The sequence below is a fragment of the Esox lucius genome, chromosome 22 (assembly GCF_011004845.1).
Source record: "Esox lucius isolate fEsoLuc1 chromosome 22, fEsoLuc1.pri, whole genome shotgun sequence".
NCBI classification, from domain to species: Eukaryota; Metazoa; Chordata; class Actinopteri; order Esociformes; family Esocidae; genus Esox; species Esox lucius.
This window is the reverse complement of record NC_047590.1, coordinates 878,941-901,557: the sequence shown is the minus strand read 5'-3', so window position 1 is coordinate 901,557 and position 22,617 is coordinate 878,941. Positions and strand designations below refer to the sequence as shown.

The 22,617-nt window shown below is 41.4% G+C and overlaps 1 protein-coding gene across 5 annotated transcripts in view; it reads left to right on the top strand.

The window, feature by feature from the left end:
- The window catches only part of LOC105020099 (protocadherin-9), a 322,579-nt gene that overhangs the window by 48,801 nt on the left and 251,161 nt on the right, over positions 1 to 22,617 (top strand). Inside the window, exon 3 of one of the 5 annotated variants that reach the window (XM_029116694.2) lies at positions 19,633 to 19,843. The exons of the other annotated variants lie outside the window; for them this stretch is intronic. Coding sequence (XP_028972527.1) covers positions 19,633 to 19,638 — 6 coding nt within the window. The 3' untranslated portion in view covers positions 19,639 to 19,843. Of the gene's footprint in view, positions 1 to 19,632; positions 19,844 to 22,617 lie in introns of those variants that run through there. 5 annotated transcript variants of the gene reach the window in all.

Sequence of the window (22,617 nt, the reverse complement as noted above, 5' to 3'; positions counted from 1 at the left end):
TCTATTCGCTAATACATTTAAATAGAAAGAAAAGAACAGGAGAAATGGTTTGACATTTTATGATAGAAAAAAGCTATGACTTTTGTCAAACCAAAAACACTGTAAACCAGGACAAGCATCTCGTTTACCACCAGCACCTAATTAAATATAATAAGTTACTAAAGGGAACCATCCCTTTATATGACAAATGAGCTTGGCGCAATAAAGGAGTCATTCATCCAACAAACATTTTGTGTGTAATATATTGGTTACCCAATGCCCAAGTCAATACATTTAATTCCATTTGCCGGACCTTTTCGTAGTTATCCTGAAGCAACTAGGAATTTGTCCATACATCCAACTCCCAATTCAACACATTTAATTCTAAACTAGGATTTCGTCCACTTGATTATATAGGTCTACAACGTTATTTAACACATTTATTTATTAGTAAATATTCACATTTATTAAAAAGCACAATATTTTATTTTTTAATACTTGAAACATCCTAGTGAGAATGAAAGATTTAGAACACAAAAGAGGCCTGCTGCTATAGTAACCTTAAAACATTAGTTCTATTTTTCAAACACAACGTAAACAAGAGAGGGAATTTGTTTTGGTCGGGGTTCAGGGAAAATTTGTTAAAAGCTGGTGTCAAGGGTCTCACTCAGGTCCACGCCAGCAGTGCTTGCTACCGGTCCACTCTAGCAGTGTTGAAAATGTGTTGAGTTATGTGTTTACATATTTACGCGTAGGTATTTGCGTGCATATGGGATGCAGATCTTAAGAGATTGCACTGATAACGTTGGGGGAAAAAACCAGCCTGTGGGCCAGCCAGTATTGGTACAGTGATAAAGCCTGTGGGCCAGCCAGTATTGGTACAGTGATAAAGCCTGTGGGCCAGCCAGTATTGGTACAGTGATAAAGCCTGTGGGCCAGCCAGTATTGGTACAGTGATAAAGCCTGTGGGCCAGCCAGTATTGGTACATGGATAAAGCCTGTGGGCCAGCCAGTATTGGTACAGTGATAAAGCCTGTGGGCCAGCCAGTATTGGTACAGTGATAAAGCCTGTGGGCCAGCCAGTATTGGTACAGTGATAAAGCCTGTGGGCCAGCCAGTATTGGTACAGTGATAAAGCCTGTGGGCCAGCCAGTATTGGTACAGTGATTAAGCCTGTGGGCCAGCCAGTATTGGTACAGTGATAAAGCCTGTGGGCCAGCCAGTATTGGTACAGTGATAAAGCCTGTGGGCCAGCCAGTATTGGTACAGTGATAAAGCCTGTGGGCCAGCCAGTATTGGTACAGTGATAAAGCCTTGTTTTTAAAACTCCTTCAAAAGGGTATAGAAGGCAAGGTCTATGATAGTTCTAATGTGATGTATGAAGAAACAAGAAAAGGAACCAGGCAAGCCTAGTTCGGCAAGCCCATAATTAGCAGGGATGAATGTTGTTTCCCTCACTGGATTCAGTCTTGTGCTCCCATGTGTGAGTCAGTCAGTAAGAAACATTCGCTCTTCTTGGCCAGCTCTGCTAACAGGGTCTGGCAAAAATATATAGTGGAGAAGTGGGGGAAAAATAACAACGTATGTCACGTATCAGTCACATGTATGGTAGAATGGTGAAATCAGTAACATGTATGGTAGAATAGTGATATCAGTCACATGTATGGTAGAATAGTGATATCAGTCACACGTATGGTAGAATAGTGATATCAGTCACATGTATGATAGAATGGTAATATCAGTCACATGTATGGTAGAATAGTGATATCAGTCACATGTATGGTAGAATAGTAATATCAGTCACATGTATGGTAGAATAGTGATATCAGTCACATGTATGGTAGAATAGTGATATCAGTCACATGTATGGTAGAATAGTGATATCAGTCACATGTATGGCAGAATAGTGATATCAGTCACATGTATGGTAGAATAGTGATATCAGTCACATGTATGGTAGAATAGTGATATCAGTCACATGTATGGTAGAATAGTGATATCAGTCACATGTATGGTAGAATAGTGATATCAGTCACATGTATGGTAGAATAGACAGAAGAATACAAAGTGAGATGTCACAATTTGGTGTAGCATTGGGCTGTTTGTTATAATTGGTAAAATGCAATTTATGCACACAAATATACACACATGCATGCACACACACATCATCAGATACACACATAAATCCCAACACACAAGATAGAACATAACACGCACACACACACACACACACACACACACACAAAACACATTAGGTAGAAACACACAATGGCAAGGAAAAATTATTTATCCTGTCACAAGACATTGCCAAGGCAACACACACACACACAATCAGTCCATCTCCATCCTCGCAGAAGAGATTGGAGAAGTAAGGAGATGTGGGTCCCTGATTGCTGAAGGCATAGAGAGACTGTATTGTGGAGTGCCTTGTGGACTGTGTATGTGTTAGTGAGTGTGTTGTAACATGTGTGTGTGTCTGTTGTGTGTGTGTGTTGTGGATTCTGTCTGGGTTGGGGAGTGTGTTGTGACATGTGTGTGTCTGTTGTGTGTGTGTGTTGTGGATTCTGTCTGAGTTGGGGTGTGTGTTGTGACATGTGTGTGTGTGTCTGTTGTGTGTGTGTGTGTGTGTGTGTGTGTCTGTTGTGTGTTTGTGTGTGTGTGTCTGTTGTGTGTGTGTGTGTGTGTGTGTGTGTGTCTGTTGTGTGTGTATGTGTTGTGGATTGTGTCTGGGTTGCTGAGTGTGTTGTGACATGTGTGTGTGTGTGTCTTTTGTGTGTGTGTGTGTGTGTCTGTTGTGTGTATGTGTTGTGGATTGTGTCTGGGTTGGGGAGTGTGTTGTGACATGTGTGTCTGTTGTGGGTGTGTTGTGTGTCTGTGTTGTGGTATTAGCTGTGAGGGTGAACTATGTCTGATGACTACCAGCTGATGTCTCCTCCACTCAGCAGCTGACAACGAGATGATGATAGAGAGGAGAGAGAGGGGAGGAGAGAGGGGGGAGGAGAGAGAGGGGAGGAGAGAGAGGGGAGGAGAGGAGAGGGAAGAGGAGTGGGAGAGAGGACAGGACAAGAGGGCAGTGAGGGCAACTTGTTACCAACAAACACATTTACTGTGGTTGAAGTTGTCAGCCCTTCAAGAACAGAGTCTAATAGTTAGTTTACAGTCCATCTAAGGACCCACCTGCAAACCACTGAGTCCCAGCACCTTTCTGATCATTCTACTGTCCTTACCAGGAAACCATCCATTTAAAAATACATTCAGAATAGCTAGGACCCCTGGCTAAATCCTGGTCATTGTTTTTGGGGCAGTGTACCTGAAAGTGTCCATTACCTGTTTGTATTTATTTTTACAGGAATACACCCAGAACAAGATTATTATTAACATGATAATGATCACACAATTACAGAAAATGTTTTCAGTTATGATTGATTAAATGAAATAGGGCTTCTACTGCTGAATAAAAACAGAACTCTCTTGCTGTGCCTGTCTGGTAAACTTGACATAAGAGGCTTCCACTGTTGCGGAAAGATGAACTTTCACCAATTTATTGCAACAAGGACAACAACCGTCAGAACGAAAATCCAATGAAAGCCAATTGGAGTATAATTTGTTGTTGTTTTTTAACCAGCAACAATGGTCTGATTTTAAATGTCTACTTGCATGGTTAGAAAGAGCATGAACCTAAATATCATTGCAAGTTTCATCTCTCTCTGACAGACCGACTCTAACAGACTCCCTCTGACAGACTTCCTCTGACCGACTCCCTCTGACAGACTTACTTACACACTGAATTCCTTACTCACTCTAACAGACTCCCTTTAACAGGCTGCCTTTAACAGACTTTCTCAAACAGGCTGCCTCTAACAGGCTGCCTCTAACAGACTGCCTCTAACTAGCTGCCTCTAACAGACTTCCTAACAGACTGCCTCTAACATAATTTCTCTAACAGACTTCCTAACAGACTGCCTCTAACATAATTTCTCTAACAGTCTGCCTCTAACAGACTGCCTCTAACATAATTTCCTTATTATGTGAATATGGATTTAACTCTGGTAACTGAGCGGGACTACACTACATACCAATGAACTCAACAGGGAGGAAATAAAACATGCAAATACACAGTAAAAATAGAAGTGTAATTATAGATTTGTTTAAATGTCAAACGACAATCTCAGCAAGGCAACAACATGAGTGACAGTAACAAGTCACGGTTTGGTCAGTGGACAACGGTCCAATCAGAATGTCAGTTCCCTGACCTTTAGGTGTGGATAGATGGAACCACAGGCAGAGCGGAATGCACAGGTCTTTCTGGTGTCATTTCATGGCATTTTGGATGTTGGTAAAGTAGTGTACCATCTAGGGAACAGGGTCCAGCCACTTGATTCTCCATGTAGCACTGTGACTCCATCCAGCACTACATCCAGGACTGTGACTCCATCCAGCACTACATCCAGGACTGTGACTACATCCAGGACTGTGACTACATCCAGGACTGTGACTACATCCAGGACTGTGACTACATCCAAAACTGTGACTACAACCAGGACTATGACTACATCCAGGACTATGACTACATCCAGAACTGTGACTACATCCAAGACTGTGACTACATCCAGGACTGTGACTACAACCAGGACTATGACTACATCCAGGACTATGACTACATCCAGAACTGTGACTACATCCAAGACTGTGACTACATCCAGGACTGTGACTACAACCAGGACTATGACTACATCCAGGACTGTGACTACATCCAGGAGTATGACTACATCCAGGACTGTGACTTTATCCAGGACTATGACTACATCCAGGACTGTGACTACAACCAGAACTATGACTACATCCAGGACTATGACTACATCCAGAACTGTGACTACATCCAAGACTGTGACTACATCCAGGACTGTGACTACAACCAGGACTATGACTACATCCAGGACTGTGACTACATCCAAGACTGAGACTACATCCAGGACTGTGACTAAATCCAAAACTGTGACTACATCCAGGACTGTGACTCCATACGGCACTGCAAGTCTCCATTTAGGACTCACTATCCAGGACTGTGACTCCATCCAGCACTACATCCAGGACTGTGACTACATCCAGCACTACATCCAGGACTGTGACTACATCCAGGACTGTGACTACATCCAGGACTGTGACTACAACCAGGACTGTGACTACAACCAGGACTATGACTACATCCAGGACTGTGACTACATCCAGGACTATGACTACATCCAGGACTGTGACTTTATCCAGGACTATGACTTTATCCAGGACTGTGACTACATCCAGGACTGTGACTACAACCAGAACTATGACTACATCCAGGACTATGACTACATCCAGAACTGTGACTACATCCAAGACTGTGACTACATCCAGGACTGTGACTACAACCAGGACTATGACTACATCCAGGACTGTGACTACATCCAAGACTGTGACTACATCCAGGACTGTGACTACATCCAGGACTGTGACTACATCCAAAACTGTGACTACATCCAGGACTGTGACTCCATACGGCACTGCAAGTCTCCATTTAGGACTCACTATCCAGGACTGTGACTCCATCCAGCACTACATCCAGGACTGTGACTACATCCAGCACTACATCCAGGACTGTGACTACATCCAGGACTGTGACTACATCCAGGACTGTGACTACAACCAGGACTATGACTACATCCAGGACTGTGACTACATCCAGGACTATGACTACATCCAGGACTGTGACTTTATCCAGGACTATGACTTTATCCAGGACTGTGACTACATCCAGGACTGTGACTACAACCAGGACTATGACTACATCCAGAACTGTGACTACATCCAAGACTGTGACTACATCCAGGACTGTGACTACAACCAGGACTATGACTACATCCAGGACTGTGAATACATCCAAGACTGACTACATCCAGGATTGTGACTACATCCAGGACTGTGACTACATCCAAGACTGTGACTACATCCAGGACTGTGACTCTATACGGCACTGCAAGTCTCCATTTAGGACTCACTTTCCAGGACTGTGACTCCATCCAAGACTGTGACTACATCCAGGCGTGTCACAGCCAAAGACGGCACCCACCATTGAGTTGGCCCTGACTGATACATTCACGTTAATGTGGATTGGCAAATTCCCCAGTGACATCCTTTAACCTATACAGGAACCTGCTTTAGACCAAGGCTTTTAACCAAGGTGATCATTTGGCAGTCCGAGGGAGGGAGCAGGGGAGACATGGCAACCCTTGAAAGACGCCCATCTTATTACTGTGACTGCTCAGTCACATGCGTCTCACTAGCGTCGCCAGGATCCAGTTTTTGTTGCTATGGATATGGCCTTGTGTTTGTGACTGTAGAGAAAGGGAGAGGGAAGGAGATTTATGAGCTGAGAGACAGAATGTTTGTGAGTGTGTAGTCATTAAGCCTTTCTGTTCTGCTAGAGTGCAGTACGACCCTTCGGACCAACTACTTCTTACAATCCTCCCTCTCACCAACACAAGCCTTTCTCTCTCTGTCTCTGTCTTGCACACTTCCTCTCTTGCCTTCTTTCTCTTTTGTTACTATTTTCTTTATTCCTCTCTCTTCTCGTTGTCTTTGTTTCTGTTCCTCTCTCTCTCTCACCTTCTCTGTCTGTCTCTCTCTCTCTCACCCTCTCTAACTCTCCCTATCTCTCAGCCTCTGTCTCTCTCTCTCTTACCCTCTCACCCTCTCACTCTGTCTCTCTCTCACCCTCTTGCTCTCTCCCTCTGACCCCTTCGGTCCAAGCGGTGCTAATCACTGTAAAAGCAATTCATTAAAACGAGCGATTTGTCATAAGAACAATAAAACTTCTTAAGTGTACTAAATGACACCTATTGCCTATAGGGGGCTGGTGTACAGTAGTGTACTGTAAAGGGGACAAGGGTTCAAATGAGAATATAGGGGCTGGTGTACAGTAGTGTACTGTAAAGGGGACAAGGGTTCAAATGAGAATATAGGGGCTGGTGTACAGTAGTGTACTGTAAAGGGGACAAGGGTTCAAATGAGAATATAGGGGCTGGTGTACAGTAGTGTACTGTAAAGGGGACAAGGGTTCATATGAGACACAGCCTGAGAGTCTGCTGAGAATACCTGGACTGGAGCCAATTACATGATTCTCTGGCAGGAAATGAAGTATCAGCAGAAGAATCTGAAAATAATAGTTGTTTTTATTGCGTCAGTGCTATTTTCTCAAGTAACTCGTAGTACAAAACTCAAAACTGATCATCAAAAAGGCAGTTGTTTCAAAAATCTAAGCACATTTTGAGTTGACTAAGTACAAAACAAGATTTTTCAGCAAATGTAATCAGAGTTTCATGTCGAAAGAAATTGTGATACATGTTCATATACGCCCTTCACCATTCAGTTATCATATTGTGATACATGTTCATATACGCCCTTCACCATTCAGTTATCATATTGTGATACATGTTCATATACGCCCTTCACCTTTCAGTTATCATATTGTGATACATGTTCATATACACCCTTCACCTTTCAGTTATCATTTTGTGATACATGTTCATATACGCCCTTCACCATTCAGTTATCATATTGTGATACATGTTCATATACGCCCTTCACCATTCAGTTATCATTTTGTGATACATGTTCATATACGCCCTTCACCATTCAGTTATCATATTGTGATACATGTTCATATACGCCCTTCACCATTCAGTTATCATATTGTGATACATGTTCATATACGCCCTTCACCATTCAGTTATCATATTGTGATACATGTTCATATACGCCCTTCACCATTCAGTTATCATATTGTGATACATGTTCATATACACCCTTCACCTTTCAGTTATCATTTTGTGATACATGTTCATATACGCCCTTCACCATTCAGTTATCATATTGTGATACATGTTCATATACGCCCTTCACCATTCAGTTATCATTTTGTGATACATGTTCATATACGCCCTTCACCATTCAGTTATCATATTGTGATACATGTTCATATACGCCCTTCACCATTCAGTTATCATATTGTGATACATGTTCATATACGCCCTTCACCATTCAGTTATCATATTGTGATACATGTTCATATACGCCCTTCACCATTCAGTTATCATATTGTGATACATGTTCATATACGCCCTTCACCATTCAGTTATCATATTGTGATACATGTTCATATACGCCCTTCACCATTCAGTTATCGTATTGTGATACATGTTCATATACGCCCTTCACCTTTCAGTTATCATTTTGTGATACATGTTCATATACGCCCTTCACCATTCAGTTATCATATTGTGATACATGTTCATATACACCCTTCACCTTTCAGTTATCATTTTGTGATACATGTTCATATACGCCCTTCACCATTCAGTTATCATATTGTGATACATGTTCATATACGCCCTTCACCATTCAGTTATCATTTTGTGATACATGTTCATATACGCCCTTCACCATTCAGTTATCATATTGTGATACATGTTCATATACGCCCTTCACCATTCAGTTATCATATTGTGATACATGTTCATATACGCCCTTCACCATTCAGTTATCGTATTGTGATACATGTTCATATACGCCCTTCACCATTCAGTTATTGCATTTGGTATGATTTATTGTCTGTCTTGTTAAATTACGTTGTACTTGATATTACTATAGTAATAATTTGTTGGTAATTTGTTGAGAAGCTGTTCAGTAAACTTGTGTTTTTTAAGCTGATTTGTCAGATTCTGAGAACCAAGTAGGCAATTGTTATTTATTTAGTCATAAATACATCCAGAAAAACCCTGTGTATTCAGTCCGTTTGATAGTTTTAATTGGCGGTTGTGTGGTTAACAAAATACGTTCATGGTTTGAATGTAAGACTGTAGAACTTTTTGCAGGCTTCTAGTCAGAGAACCAAAGTGTGACTAAAATCAGTAACAGGTACTGATCTTGTTATAAAGAGATGGATAGGAGATCTGAAGAGAGGGGTGGGGAGACATGTGTGTGTGTGAGAGAGAGAGAGAGAGAGAGAGAGAGAGTGTGTGTGTGGGAGAGTGACAGTGCGTGTGTATGTGAGAGAGAGAGTGACAGAGAGTGTGTGAGTGTGTGAGAGAGAGAGAGAGAGTGAGAGAGTGTGTGTGTGTGTGACAGAGAGAGAGAGGGAGAGAGAGTGTGTGTGTGTGAGAGAGAGTGAGAGAGAGAGTGAGAGAGAGAGAGAGAGAGTGTGTGTGTGTGTGTGTGAGAGAGAGAGTGACAGAGACTGTGTGTGTGTGAGAGAGTGTGTGTGTGAGAGAGACAGAGAGAGTGTCTGTATGTGTGTGTGTGAGAGAGACAGAGAGAGAGTGTCTGTATGTGTGTGTGTGAGAGAGAGAGTGTGTGTGAGAGAGACAGAGAGAGTGTCTGTATGTGTGTGTGTGAGAGAGAGAGTGTGTGTGAGAGAGACAGAGAGAGTGTCTGTATGTGTGTGTGTGAGAGAGAGAGCCTAGCGAGATGCTGTCGCTGCACACAAACACTGGCCAATTAAATTGAACAGCAGTGTCTGTGGGATGACATGGTAAATGGCGTGTCATGATTTAAATATAGGCCTCTGGCCATGGAAAAGACCGCCACAAATCGCACCTGATTCCCTCTGCTGTCTAGGGCACTTTGACCAATGCACAAGGCTCTGGTCTAGAGTAGTGCACACTATCAGGACTAGGGTACCATTTAGGATGCACACAACCAACAAAGTAAGTCATAATTGCAACATTTCCTTTTTCATGGTGCTGTGAATGGTTGAATTGTCGTGCCCTTTTCCGGTGATTTGACAGGTTTTTAGTAAGAGAAGAATGATCACGGAACATCAATGTGACGTAATTGAGCACAATTCTGGGACTTAGACACACCTCGTCGGAAGCATAACACAATTTGTCAAATTTCCTGAAAATATATATAAAAAAACAATTGTGATGTTGTAACATTCTTATTATGAAACTGAGTGTTTTCATTTTGCAAGATGTCACTTAAATACAGTGAGAGAAAGGGAAGTTGGGGTCCCCTGCTGGAGCTGCGGCCCCCGCGACCCGATACGGATAAGCGGATGAAGATGAGATGTCACTCAAACATCCTCCCTTTAAAGTGTTTTGCCTAAGATTTCTTACCATCTTAGTCAATTTTCTTCTTTAAAAAATACATCTCTTTTCCATTGATCCCGCAGGTTTCAAATCCTGTTACACTCAAACCCTAGCCTGGGTTCTAAACTGTTCAGAGAATATAGCCTGGTTTCTAAACTGTTCAGAGAATATAGCCTGGGTTCTAAACTGTTCAGAGAATATAGCCTGGGTTCTAAACTGTTCAGAGAGTATATTCTGGGTTCTAAACTGTTCAGAGAGTATATGCTGGGTTCTAAACTGTTCAGAGAGTATATTCTGGGTTCTAAACTGTTCAGAGAGTATATTCTGGGTTGTAAACTGTTCAGAGAGTATATTCTGGGTTCTAAACTGTTCAGAGAGTATATTCTGGTTTCTAAACTGTTCAGAGAGTATAGCCTGGGTTGTAAACTTTTCAGTGAGTATAGCCTGGGTTAAAAAAAAACTTCAGAGAGAATAGCTTTTATAATTGTTTTAATGTAACCTTTATTTAACCAGGTTGGCCGATTGAGAACAGATTCTCATTTGCAACAGTGACCTGGACAAACGTGCAGGACAACATACAGTTTCACATAGAGAACACAGAGTATAAAATACAAACGCAGGTAGGGTCTGTTTAAAATACAAATGCAGTACAGAGTTTATATACAGTGCAAAGGTGATAAGGCAATAACAGAAGTACAAATGCGCTAAAGAGTCTAGCTAAAAGTGGAAATGCAGTAGAGAGTGTTATACAGATTGTGCAAGATGAGGTGTATTTTGCAAGGATAGTCAGTTATTGTGCAGAAGAGGTGTGGCAAAGACAATAGAGAGCATAACACTAGTGCATATCTGTGCAAATGGTATAGTGCAAAGGAGCGATGATTTAAGACAATTGTGCAGATAAGAGTGCAACGAGTGAAAATAAATTACAGAGAGAATACGGGCAGATATGTGCAAGAACAATGTGCGCATGATGGAGGAGAGTTAACACGTACAATGAACGGTCAGCAGCTCAGACAGACGTTTCTTAAAGGCAGTGAGGGGAATGAGGATCTCCAGTTTCAGGGTTTGTTGTGATTCGTTCCAGTCGTTGGCAGCTATGAACTTGAAGGAGTGACGGGCTTTTGGGGTGACCAGAGAGACGTACCTGCTAGTGCGCAGGCTGCGTGTTGGTAATGCTATGGTGACTAGCTTGGGTTCTGACCTGTTCAGTGAGTATAGCCTGGGGCCGAAACTGGTCAGAGAGTATAGCCTAGGGTCTGAGTGACGTTCATAGAATACATCCTGGAGTATTGTCTGGGATCTGAGTGGTGTACAGTTCAGAGGATATAGCCTGGGGTCTGAGTGGTGTACAGTTCAGAGGATATAGCCTGGGGTCTGAGTGGTGTACAGTTCAGAGGATATAGCCTGGGGTAGGGTTGCACCATATTGGAAATTACTGACATTGCTGTATTTAGTTTTTCTGGTATATATATTGCGATATGAAAAAACTGAGTATGTCTTCAGAAAGAGCTTTGGCGATCAACCTGACAGTCTGTATCCTTCATTCTTCCCCAGCCCCATCCTCTACATACAGTTAAAATGTATGAAACTTTTATATTTCAGAACAGGTTGCAAGGTAATAATATATAACAGTAATAGTATAGCAATAGCAACAGTAGTAAAATAGAATGCACAATTGGGCGATAACTTACCAACTGCAAGATGCAGTCTGTTGCGGAAGGACTGCAATCTGGTCCAGTTGTTCAGGTGCAGCCTTCACCATGTTCACGGCATTGTCTGTTGTTATACAGACTAGACGACTCTCATCTCATCAGCTAAAGCTTCTCTCATCCCTGTTGCGAGGTTCTCACTTGTATGATCCTCTGGGAAAAATGCTGTTTGCAAACAGCTAATTTTCAGGTGGAAGTCCTCATTAATAAAGTGTATGGTCAGACTTATGTAGGGCTTCGTTGTCCAGCTGGACCACAAGTCTGTTGTTGCTGTATAATATTCCACTTGTGACAGCTCTGTTTCAACTTGTGCCTTGATTTCTCATACAGCTCTGGGATGGCAACTTGAGAAAATAGTTGCATGATGGCATTACATACCGCTTGTCAAGCAAACGGATCATGTTTTGAAAACCCTCTTTGGTAACCGTGTTAATTGGTACCATGTCTTAGCCGACGTGAAATGTTATTGAATCTGTGATTTTTCTCTTCCGTTTGGAACCTTTCTTGAATGGTGTTTTTTCTTCAATGGCATTGAGATGCTTTGCACTCCTCATACGAAGATTTGTGGTGCCACCTTAAATTATCAAACAAATTGGTCGTGTTGCCTCGTGTTTTGAAAACAATTGCAAGGCACTCTCAACAAAGGACCTGTTTTTAGTCAACATCATCCTGTCTGTAGCAGAAATATTTCCATATAATTGATGATGCATTTATTTGGAACCAAATTCTAAATTTTGGCCTTTTTTGCTACGCGCAAGCTGAGCCTGCATGTCAACCACGTGCACCAACAAACTCTGTGTTTAAAATAATAATAATTATTGTAATTAACTGTGTATCCAATAACCCATATATCAGAGTAAATACATTTATATCAGACAGATATAATGCTAGTTTTCCATTTGAAAAAAGAAATATATTGTAGACTGATATATGTTTACCTTACTAAATCGCACGTTCTGCGATGTGACTATCGCAATGTCGATGCTGAAACAATATATTGTGCAGCCCTAGCCTGGGTTCTAATTGGTGTATTGTTCACAGAGTTTAGCCTGGGGTCTGAGTGGTGTACTGTTCAGAGGATATTGCTTAGGGGCTAAGTGGTGGACTGTTCACAGAGTTTAGCCTGGGGTCTGAGTGGTGTACTGTTCAGAGGATTTAGCTCATGGTCTAAATGGTGTACTGTTCACAGAGTTTAGCCTGGGGTCTAAATGGTGTACTGTTCAGAGAGTGACTATCATCACTTTGCTTCCTGGGTACTCTGTGCCGCAGTTTTTCCTCTGGAAAATGTTCTTGCTGGGGGGGAATGTTGTTGAGATGCATGCAGCAAACAGCTCAACAAGCTAAATACCCTTAAGAATGGTTTTGTACCCTGACAGGTTATGTGTCATTCGTCTAACAAAACGTTTTAATGTTCTTTTTTATTTGACGTGACGGGAAAGATTTTTCCTTGGCGGGAATCACTGCAGTGCCTTGAGCTTTTAGAACACTGCCAGTTCTCGTTGCAGGCCAGCTGGTGTCCACCAATTCTCACAATACCTGGAAGCAGACTGTATCCTATGGTCTGATTTGGGCTCTCTTTCCTTTCTCTCTTTTTCTCTAATTTTCTCTCTCTCTGTAAAGTGGGGAGAACAAGTATTTGATACACTGCCGATTTTGCAGGTTTTCCCACTTACAAAGCATGTAGAAGTCTGTAATTTTTATCATAGGTACACTTAAACTGTGAGAGACAGAATCTAAAACAAAAATCCAGATAATCACATTGTAAGTAATTCATTTGCATTTTATTGCATGACATAAGTATTTGATCCATCAGAAAAACAGAACTTAATATTTGGTACAGAAACCTTTGTTTGCACTTACAGAGATCATACGTTTCCTGTAGTTCTTGACCAGGTTTGCACACACTGCAGCAGGGATTTTGGCCCACTCCTTCATACAGACCTTCTCCAGATCCTTCAGGTTTCGGTGCTGTCGCTGGGCAATACAGACTTTCAGCTCCCTCCAAAGATTTTCTATTGGGTTCAGGTCTGGAGACTGGCTAGGCCACTCCAGGACCTTGAGATGCTTCTTACAGAGCCACTCCTTAGTTGCCCTGGCTGTGTGTTTCAGGTAGTTGTCATGCTGGAAGACCCAGCCACCACCCATCTTCAATGCTCTTACTGAGGGAAGGAGGTTGTTGGCCAAGATCTCGCGATACATGGCCTCATTCATCCTCCCCTCAATACGGTGCAGTCGTCCTGTCCACTTTGCAGAAAAGCATCCCCAAAGAATGACGTTTCCACCTCCATGCTTCACAGTTGGGATGGTGTTCTTGAGGTTGTACTCATCCTTCTTCTTCCTCCAAACTCGGCGAGTGGAGTGTAGACCAAAAAGCTATTTTTTTTTCTCATCATACCACATGACCTTCTCCCATTCCTACTCTGGATCATTCAGATGGTCATTGGCAAACTTCAGGCGGGCCTGGACATGCGCTGGCTTGAGCAGGGGGACGTTGCATGCGCTGCAGGATTTTAATCCATGATGGCGTAGTTTTTTACTAATGGTTTTCTTTGAGACTGTGGTCCCAGCTCTCTTCAGGTCATTGACCAGGTCCTGCCGTGTAGTTCTGGGCTGATCCCTCACCTTCCTCATGATCATTGATGCCCCACGAGGTGAGATCTTGCATGGAGCCCCAGACCGAGGGTGATTGACCGTCATCTTGAACTTCTTACATTTTTTAATAACAGTTGTTGCCTTCTCACCAAGCTGCTTGCCTATTGTCCTGTAGCCCATCCCAGCCTTGTGCAGGTCTACAATTTTATCCCTGATGTCCTTACACAGCTCACTGGTCTTGGCCATTGTGGAGAGGTTGGAGTCTGTTTGTTTGATTGAGTGTGTGGACAGGTGTCTTATATACAGGTAACGAGTTTAAACAGGTGCAGTTAATACAGGTAATGAGTGGAGAACAGGAGGGCTTCTTAAAGAAAAACTAACAGGTCTGTGATAACCGGAATTCTTACTGGTTGGTAGGTGATCAAATACATATGTCATGCAATAAAATGCAAATTAATTATTTAAAAATCATACAATGTGATTTTCTGGATTTTTGTTTTAGATTCTGTCTCTCACAGTTGAAGTGTACCTATGATAAAAATTACAGACCTCTACATGCTTTGTAAGTAGAAAAACCTGCTAAATCGTCAGTGTATCATATACTTGTTCTCCCCACTGTATATTGAACCATATCAGAGCACTATAAAGACAAAATCGTACATCTTTTCTGTTTGGGCGTTAGCACAAACAGTAAACATCTCTTCTTTGTACTCATCTTTAAGCTGATGGCCAGGTGAGGCAGAGCCCTGAGGTAAAGAACATCATGCTGTCTGGGCCAAATTGACCAGATTATTTTTATAGTGAACAATTCTGATATCTGTTAAAAGGTTCACTGCAACTCCAAGGTCAGTGGAGCAGGGTGTGGTCAATGGAGGGGGGTGTGGTCAGTTGAGGGGGTTGTGGTCAGTGTAGGGGGTTGTTGTCAATGGAGGAGGTTAAAGTCAGGGGAGTGGGGTGCGGTCAATGGAGGGGGGTGTGGTCAGTTGAGGGAGTTGTGGTCAGTGTAGGGGGTTGTTGTCAATGGAGGAGGTTGAAGTCAGAGGAGTGGGGTGCGGTCAGCGGAGGGGGGTGGGGTAACTTGATTGGGATGTTGTCAGTGGAGGGGTGTGTGGTTAGTGGAGGGGTGTGTTGTTAGTGGAGGGGTGTTTGGTCATTGTAGGGGGTTGTTATCAATGGAAGAATTGGTTGGTTGTCCTTTATAGAACATCACGTCAACACTACAACCCCAGAACATCACTAGAGACAACAACACTACAACCCCAGAACATCACTAGACACAACAACACTACAACCCCAGAACATCACTAGAGACAACAACACTACAACCCCAGAACATCACTAGACACAACAACACTACAACCCCAGAACATCACTAGACACAACAACACTACAACCCCAGAACATCACTAGACACAACAACAGTACAACCCCAGAACATCACTAGAGACAACAACACTACAACCCCAGAACATCACTAGACACAACAACACTACAACCCCAGAACATCACTAGACACAACAACAGTACAACCCCAGAACATCACTAGAGACAATGACAGTACAACCCCAGAACATCACTAGACACAACAACACTACAACCCCAGAACATCACTAGAGACAACAACACTACATCCCCAGAACATCACTAGACACAACAACACTACAACCCCAGAACATCACTAGAGACAACAACAGTACAACCCCAGAACATCACTAGAGACAATGACAGTACAACCCCAGAACATCACTAGACACAACAACACTACAACCCCAGAACATCACTAGACACAACAACACTACAACCCCAGAACATCACTAGAGACAACAACAGTACAACCCCAGAACATCACTAGAGACAACAACATTACAAATGCTACATATATTACCAATTCTCCAAGGGTATGCAAACTTTTGAGCACAACTGTAAGATGTGGAGAAGAACCTGTGACCCAATGCAGAAGGCATGGCTGACTAGCATTGCTACTGTATCTGTATCAGTGGATGGTGTATATACACATTATTGTATGTTGGAATCACTCAGTGCCAAAAAATGACATAAAACATACTGAAGCATATTGCATCATACCTGATTCATTCCTGTAGCATATACTGCAGTGAATTCTAAACAGCAAGGAGCTGTCATTGTTTTACAGAAGAAAACATTGTTTAATGCTACCTGTTGTTGATGTTTTTCAGGTTATTGTTTTATGAGTAACAAAGTGTGCTTGTTGGGTGACAACCTCTGCGAATTATTTGATTTGATTTGAATAATTTGATTTTAGACATGAAGTGTTTTGGTAGTTTTAGTGGTTTTTGGATGTGAAATTAACTCTCTATGCCAAGCTGAAATTTGGTTAGGAAAACTGTGGGAAGAGTTTTGAAAAAGTGACCTAGCTATTTTGAAATGGGTCCTAGTGATTGTAAAAAACTATAATCATCATCAATGTGACCCAAGGACACATCATTAGTCCTGTTCTCACATGACTACTTTTTTCTACAGGAATACAATCCTCTTAAAAGCAAGTGTCCATACTAGTGGTTGTGCTTGTATTTATTAAAGAGGTATCAAGAAAACAAACACAGGAATAACTACAAATGATCTAGTAGCCTGCCTGGTCTAAGTCTCATTATCACATTACTTATGATGATGTAGGATGGAGCTGTAACTAGTGAATATGTAGTACTTAAACCAGGTGTAGGATGGAGCTGTAACCAGTGAATATGAAGTACTTAAACCAGGTGTAGGATGGAGCTGTAACCAGTGATTATGAGGTACCTAAACCAGGTGTAGGATGGAGCTGTAACCAGTGAATATGAAGTACTTTATGTTATGATTAGGTATGAAGGGATTGGAGTGGAAAAGCAGGAATAAAGTTCAACTGCTACACTAGTAACACAGAGAGGAGAGGGAGGGAGGGAGGGAGGAGAGAAGCAGAGAAAGGGAGGCAGAGAGAGGAGAGAGGTGTAGAGAGAGATAAGCAGAGAGAGAGATTCCCTCCTAGTGATGTTTAATAGGGTTTACCAATTGAACTATATGGAAGTGAAGTTTGGAGTCCAGCCTGTAATTAGGATTATAAGCTTTGGGAGAAAAACCCAATAGAAAATCTACATACTGATTTTTACAGAATTATCCTAAATATTCAAAGAAAAGTACCAAGTAATTTGTTTCCGAGCTGAAGATTTCCTCAAATTGTTAATATTAAGAAAAAGACTCATTTTTAGTAAGCCCTCGACATTCCAGCAATTCAAAACAGTGAAAATCCCTGAGCTGAACTCTCAAAAGAGCATTAGCGGTTGAAAGCTCTAACCAACCCTGTTATCAGAACACACAGTGAGATCTATAACAATGTTGGATAAAGGAAATATTAAAACATCTGGGAAAATTAAACAAAAACACTTAATACACTTATAAATGCCATCTGGGATTTTGAAGAATAGCAAATAAATTTTTTCAATTTCGAAGTTTGAAAGCAAGTGGTTTTAATGACATGGCTAAGAAAGATCACATGTTTAGGGACCTGCTTTGGCTCAACTGCGCCACTTTTACAACCAGTGGCCAGTCTGGAATGTGTCTTTCACTGACTTCAAAAGACAGTAGATATCAGCTCAATATCTCCACTTTGATTCAAGACAGAGACAGATTTTTATCAAATTCAGTGTACATTTTCATCAAAATGTTATATTATTATTTGGCAATATAATCTCTTGACAGAAGATTACATAATAAAATAACAGTAGTGTTGCAGCTGAACATGTGCTTATGGTATTTCATATTTTAATATGTGACTTTTTGTGACATTATCCTCTTTGTGTTATACTGTATTTGCTGAAATGCTTCAAAATCAATCTGAGCGATATTTACAAATGTAATTTAATTAATAAAGAAATGAAATGTGAAAAATGAGAGGTAAGTTAGAGAGAAATAATGTAGGGAGAGGTCTAATAATTTCATAAACATGAATAAGGTAATCTTTCCATGTTTTTACATTGTTCTTAAACAAATCTTATTTTTTGGGGGTGATTTTGTTTGAATTGGACCTCAAGGTGCACTGTCCTGGAGTCCTGGAGACACAGAAGTTGTAAAATGTAGTTTAATTTAAAACCGGTTCAATTGACTGAAATTCTCCATATCAGGTAGTAAGCAACATAGACACTGTGGGTGGAGTCATTTGTAAGGCTCCCTCTGAATTCACATTTACTGCGGACTGCTCTATAACCCGCTGATCCCTCTTTAGTGCTCTCATTCTAATTCTATTTCTAACTCTATTCCGTTTATTTGTAGATCTCTAATGTCTTTGTGTAGGTCAATGAAGAGGTAGGTTTACTGTAGTTTGAAGTAGTTCACAGTAATGAGATTAGGGTATCAGCTCGGGCTGCAACTAACAACTGTTTTGATAATCAATTCGTCTGTCGATTACTATTCTGATCATCATCTTCTTCCGCTTATCCGGGGCCAGGCCAGGTACTAATCTGATCAACTGATTAATTGGATAGAAAAATACATTAATTTCAGAATTAAATGCAACTGTTTTATTTGAAAAGAATTAAAGCATTCTGTGTTTTTATCATTATTTTACAATGCCTTCGGTAAAACAACTGTAGGCAGTTGTTAGAACAAAAAGTTAAAATAAATAAAAACGTGGAAAAACTTAAGGTTACCATAATATAATTTTCAAGACTGTTGGAAAATCATTCCAGGGTATCATGAAGCTGGTTGAGAGACATTTCACTGTTACTGTAAATGCTAATGGAAATTGTAATGCATTTAAATACTGTACCACAAGGTTTCTGTTGTGGAGAAATATAGAACTCACCAAATTTTACACTAATGTGTTAATTCATCAGTAACGTTGTGAATGCTTAGCTAGCCGGAGCTGCTTCTCTATACGCAAACTCATCGTTGTTAGTGAAAAACTTGACTTTAAAATGTATTCAGCCATGCATTTAAATTGAACTATTTCCAACTAATTAAAAAAATACCTCAGTGAATACAAATTATAATAGAATTTGTAATATATTAACTTGCTGTGCTGAGCACTATCAATCTTCTGTTATCAAGGCTACAATGTGTTTTCTCTATAAATGCTCATTAATTACAGGCATGCTCCCAAGACACGAGAGTTCTGCTTTGAGAATTTTGCAACAAACTGTTTTCATTGAATTCTTAAAGATGAAGTGGTCACATACAGTAGCCTACTTATGAAGATATTGATCTTACTCCACTTTCCTCAGATGTAACCTCCACCATCCCAACCTCCACCATCTCAGCCTCAACTCTCATCCTCCACCATCATAACCTCCACCATCTCAAGCTTCACCATCTCAACCTCCACCATACCAGCCTCCACCACCTCAACTTCCACTATCTCATACTCCACCATCTCAACCTCCACCATCTCATGCTCCACCATCTCAACCTCCACCATCTCAGCCTCAACTCTCATCCTCCACCATCTCAACCTCCACCATCTCAACCTCAACTCTCATCCTCCACCATCTCAACCTCCACCATCTCAACCTCCACCATCTCAACCTCCACCATAACATCCTCCACCATCTCAACCTCCACCATCTCAACCTCCACCATCACATCCTCCACCATCTCAACCTCCACCATCTCATCCTCCACCATCACAACCTTCACCATATCAACCTCCACCATCTCAACCTCCACCATACCAGACTCCACCACCTCAACCTCCCCCACCGCAACCTCCACTATTTCATCCTCCACCATCTCATCATACACCATCTCAACCTCCACCATACCAGCCTCCACCATCTCAACCTCCACCACCCTATACTCCACCATCTCAGCCTCCACTATCTCTGCCTCCACTATCTCATCCACCACCATCTCTTGCTCCACCATCTCAACCTCCACCATCTCAGTCTCCACCATCTCAGTCTCTACTATCTCATCCTCCACCATCCCAGCCTCCATCACCTCAACCTCCACCACCTCAATCTCCACCATCTCAGCCTCCCAACTAATCCATAATGACATTGGTCATTACTTTACGATTTAATCTCCTTAGTGTAGCTCCTCTAACCTCCAAGTCACTCTAGGTGAGGTCCTGGCTGGGGAAGTACAGTTAGGTCCGTAAATAATTGGACACTGAGACAAGTTTTTTAATTTGACTGTTTACCAAAATATGTTCAAGATTACAGTTAAATAATGAATATGGGCTTAAAGTGCAGTCTCTCAGCTTTCATTTTGAGGGTAATCACATCCAAATTGGAGAAAGGGTTAAGGAATTAAAACTCTCTTTTTCAAGGGACCAAAAGTAATTGCACAATTGACTCAATAGTTATTTCGTGGACAGGTGTGGCCTATTCCTTTGTTTTTCTTAATTAATTAAGCAGGTTAAAGGTCTGGAGTTGATTGTGACATTTGCATTTGGGAGCTGTTGCTGTGAACCCACAACATGTAGTCAAAGGAGCTCTCAGTACAAATGAAATGGGCCATCCTTAGGCTACAAAAAAAATGAAATCCATCAGAGAGATAGCAGGAACATTAGGAGTGGCCAAATCAACAGTTTGGTACATTCTGAGAAAATAAGAACACACTGGTGAGCTCTGCAACACAAAAAAGCCTGGATGTCCACGGAAGACAACCGTGGTGGATGATCGTAGGATCCTTTCCATGGTAAAGAAAAACCCCTTCACAACATCCAGCCAAGTGATGAACACTCTCCAGGAGGTAGGCACATCATGATCCAAGTCTAACATTAAGAGAAGTGTTCATGAGAGCAAATACAGTGGGTTTAACTCAAGGTTTATAAGCCTCAAGAATAGAAAGGCCAGATTAGACTTTGCAAAAACATGTAAAAAACCCAGCCCAGTTCTGGACCAGCATACTTTGAACAGATGAAACTAAAATCAATCTGCACCAGAATGATGGGAAGAAAAAAGTATGAAGAAGGCTTGGAATGGCTCATGATCTGAAGCATACCACATCATCTGTAAAACATGGTGGAGTCAGTGTGATGGCATGGACATGCATGGCTTCCAATGGCACTGGTTCACTAGTGTTTATTGATGATGTGACAGAAGACAGAAGCTGCATGATGAATTCTGAACTGTATAGGGATATATTAGTCTGCTCAGATTCAGCCAAATTCAGTGAAGGCCAAGAAGTGTAATATTCTGCAATGGCCGAGTCAATCACCTGATCTCAACCCGATTGAGCATGCCTTTCATTAGCTGAAGACAAAACTTAAGGCAGAAAGACCCACAAACAAACAACAACTGAACACAGCTGCAGTAAAGGCCTGGCAAAGCATCACAACAGAGGAAACCCAACATTTGATGATGTTCATACGTTCCAGACTTCAAGCAGTCATTGCCTGCAAAGGATTCTCGACAAAGTATTAAAAATGAACATTTTATTAATGATTGTATTAATTTGTCCAACTACATTTGAGCCTCTGAAATAAGTTTACTGTATATGAAAATGTTTGCAATTCCTAAATGTTTCATACAATATTTTTGTTCAACCCCCTGAATTAAAGCTGAAAGTCTGCACTTCAGTTGCATCTCAGTTGTCTCATTTAAAATCCATTGTGGTGGCGTACAGAGACAAAATTATGAAAATTGTGTCAGTGTCCAAATATTTCTGTACCTAAATGTATTACTTTAACATAGTACTAACCTTTTTGCCTAAAAATCTATTATTCACCTTGTGGAGACTAATTTCTCAGGTTTTATATTTGTAGGAACATCAGGTACCCACATATAGACATGGATCACCCACATACACACACACGCACACAAACACACACACACACACACATAAACATATAAACAGACCAGATCTTTGGAAATAGACCCAGTGTAAATAATAAGTGTGAAACCCAAACCCCCTGAAGGCAAGCAGACGATCACACTAGGAGAAGGAACCCTTGTCCGGTCGTCTTCTTCATGACTCTCATGGTCACAGGACTAGCAGCAGTTAGTCAGTTGATACAATGCAGGTCATTCTGTGTGTGTGTGTGTGTGTCCACGTCATATACCCCGACAAACACAGACAAACTTGGACCCCATGCCTTTTTCTAAGAAGGTCCCCACTAAGGAAAATAAACTCCTGGATTGTTTTCGCAGTATGTTTGGGTCATTGTCATCTTGGGTCATCTGTACATTTCAACTTTTAAATATCAACTTTGCTGAATTTGTCTGAATCTGAGCAGACAATTTATCCCTGTACACTTCAGAATT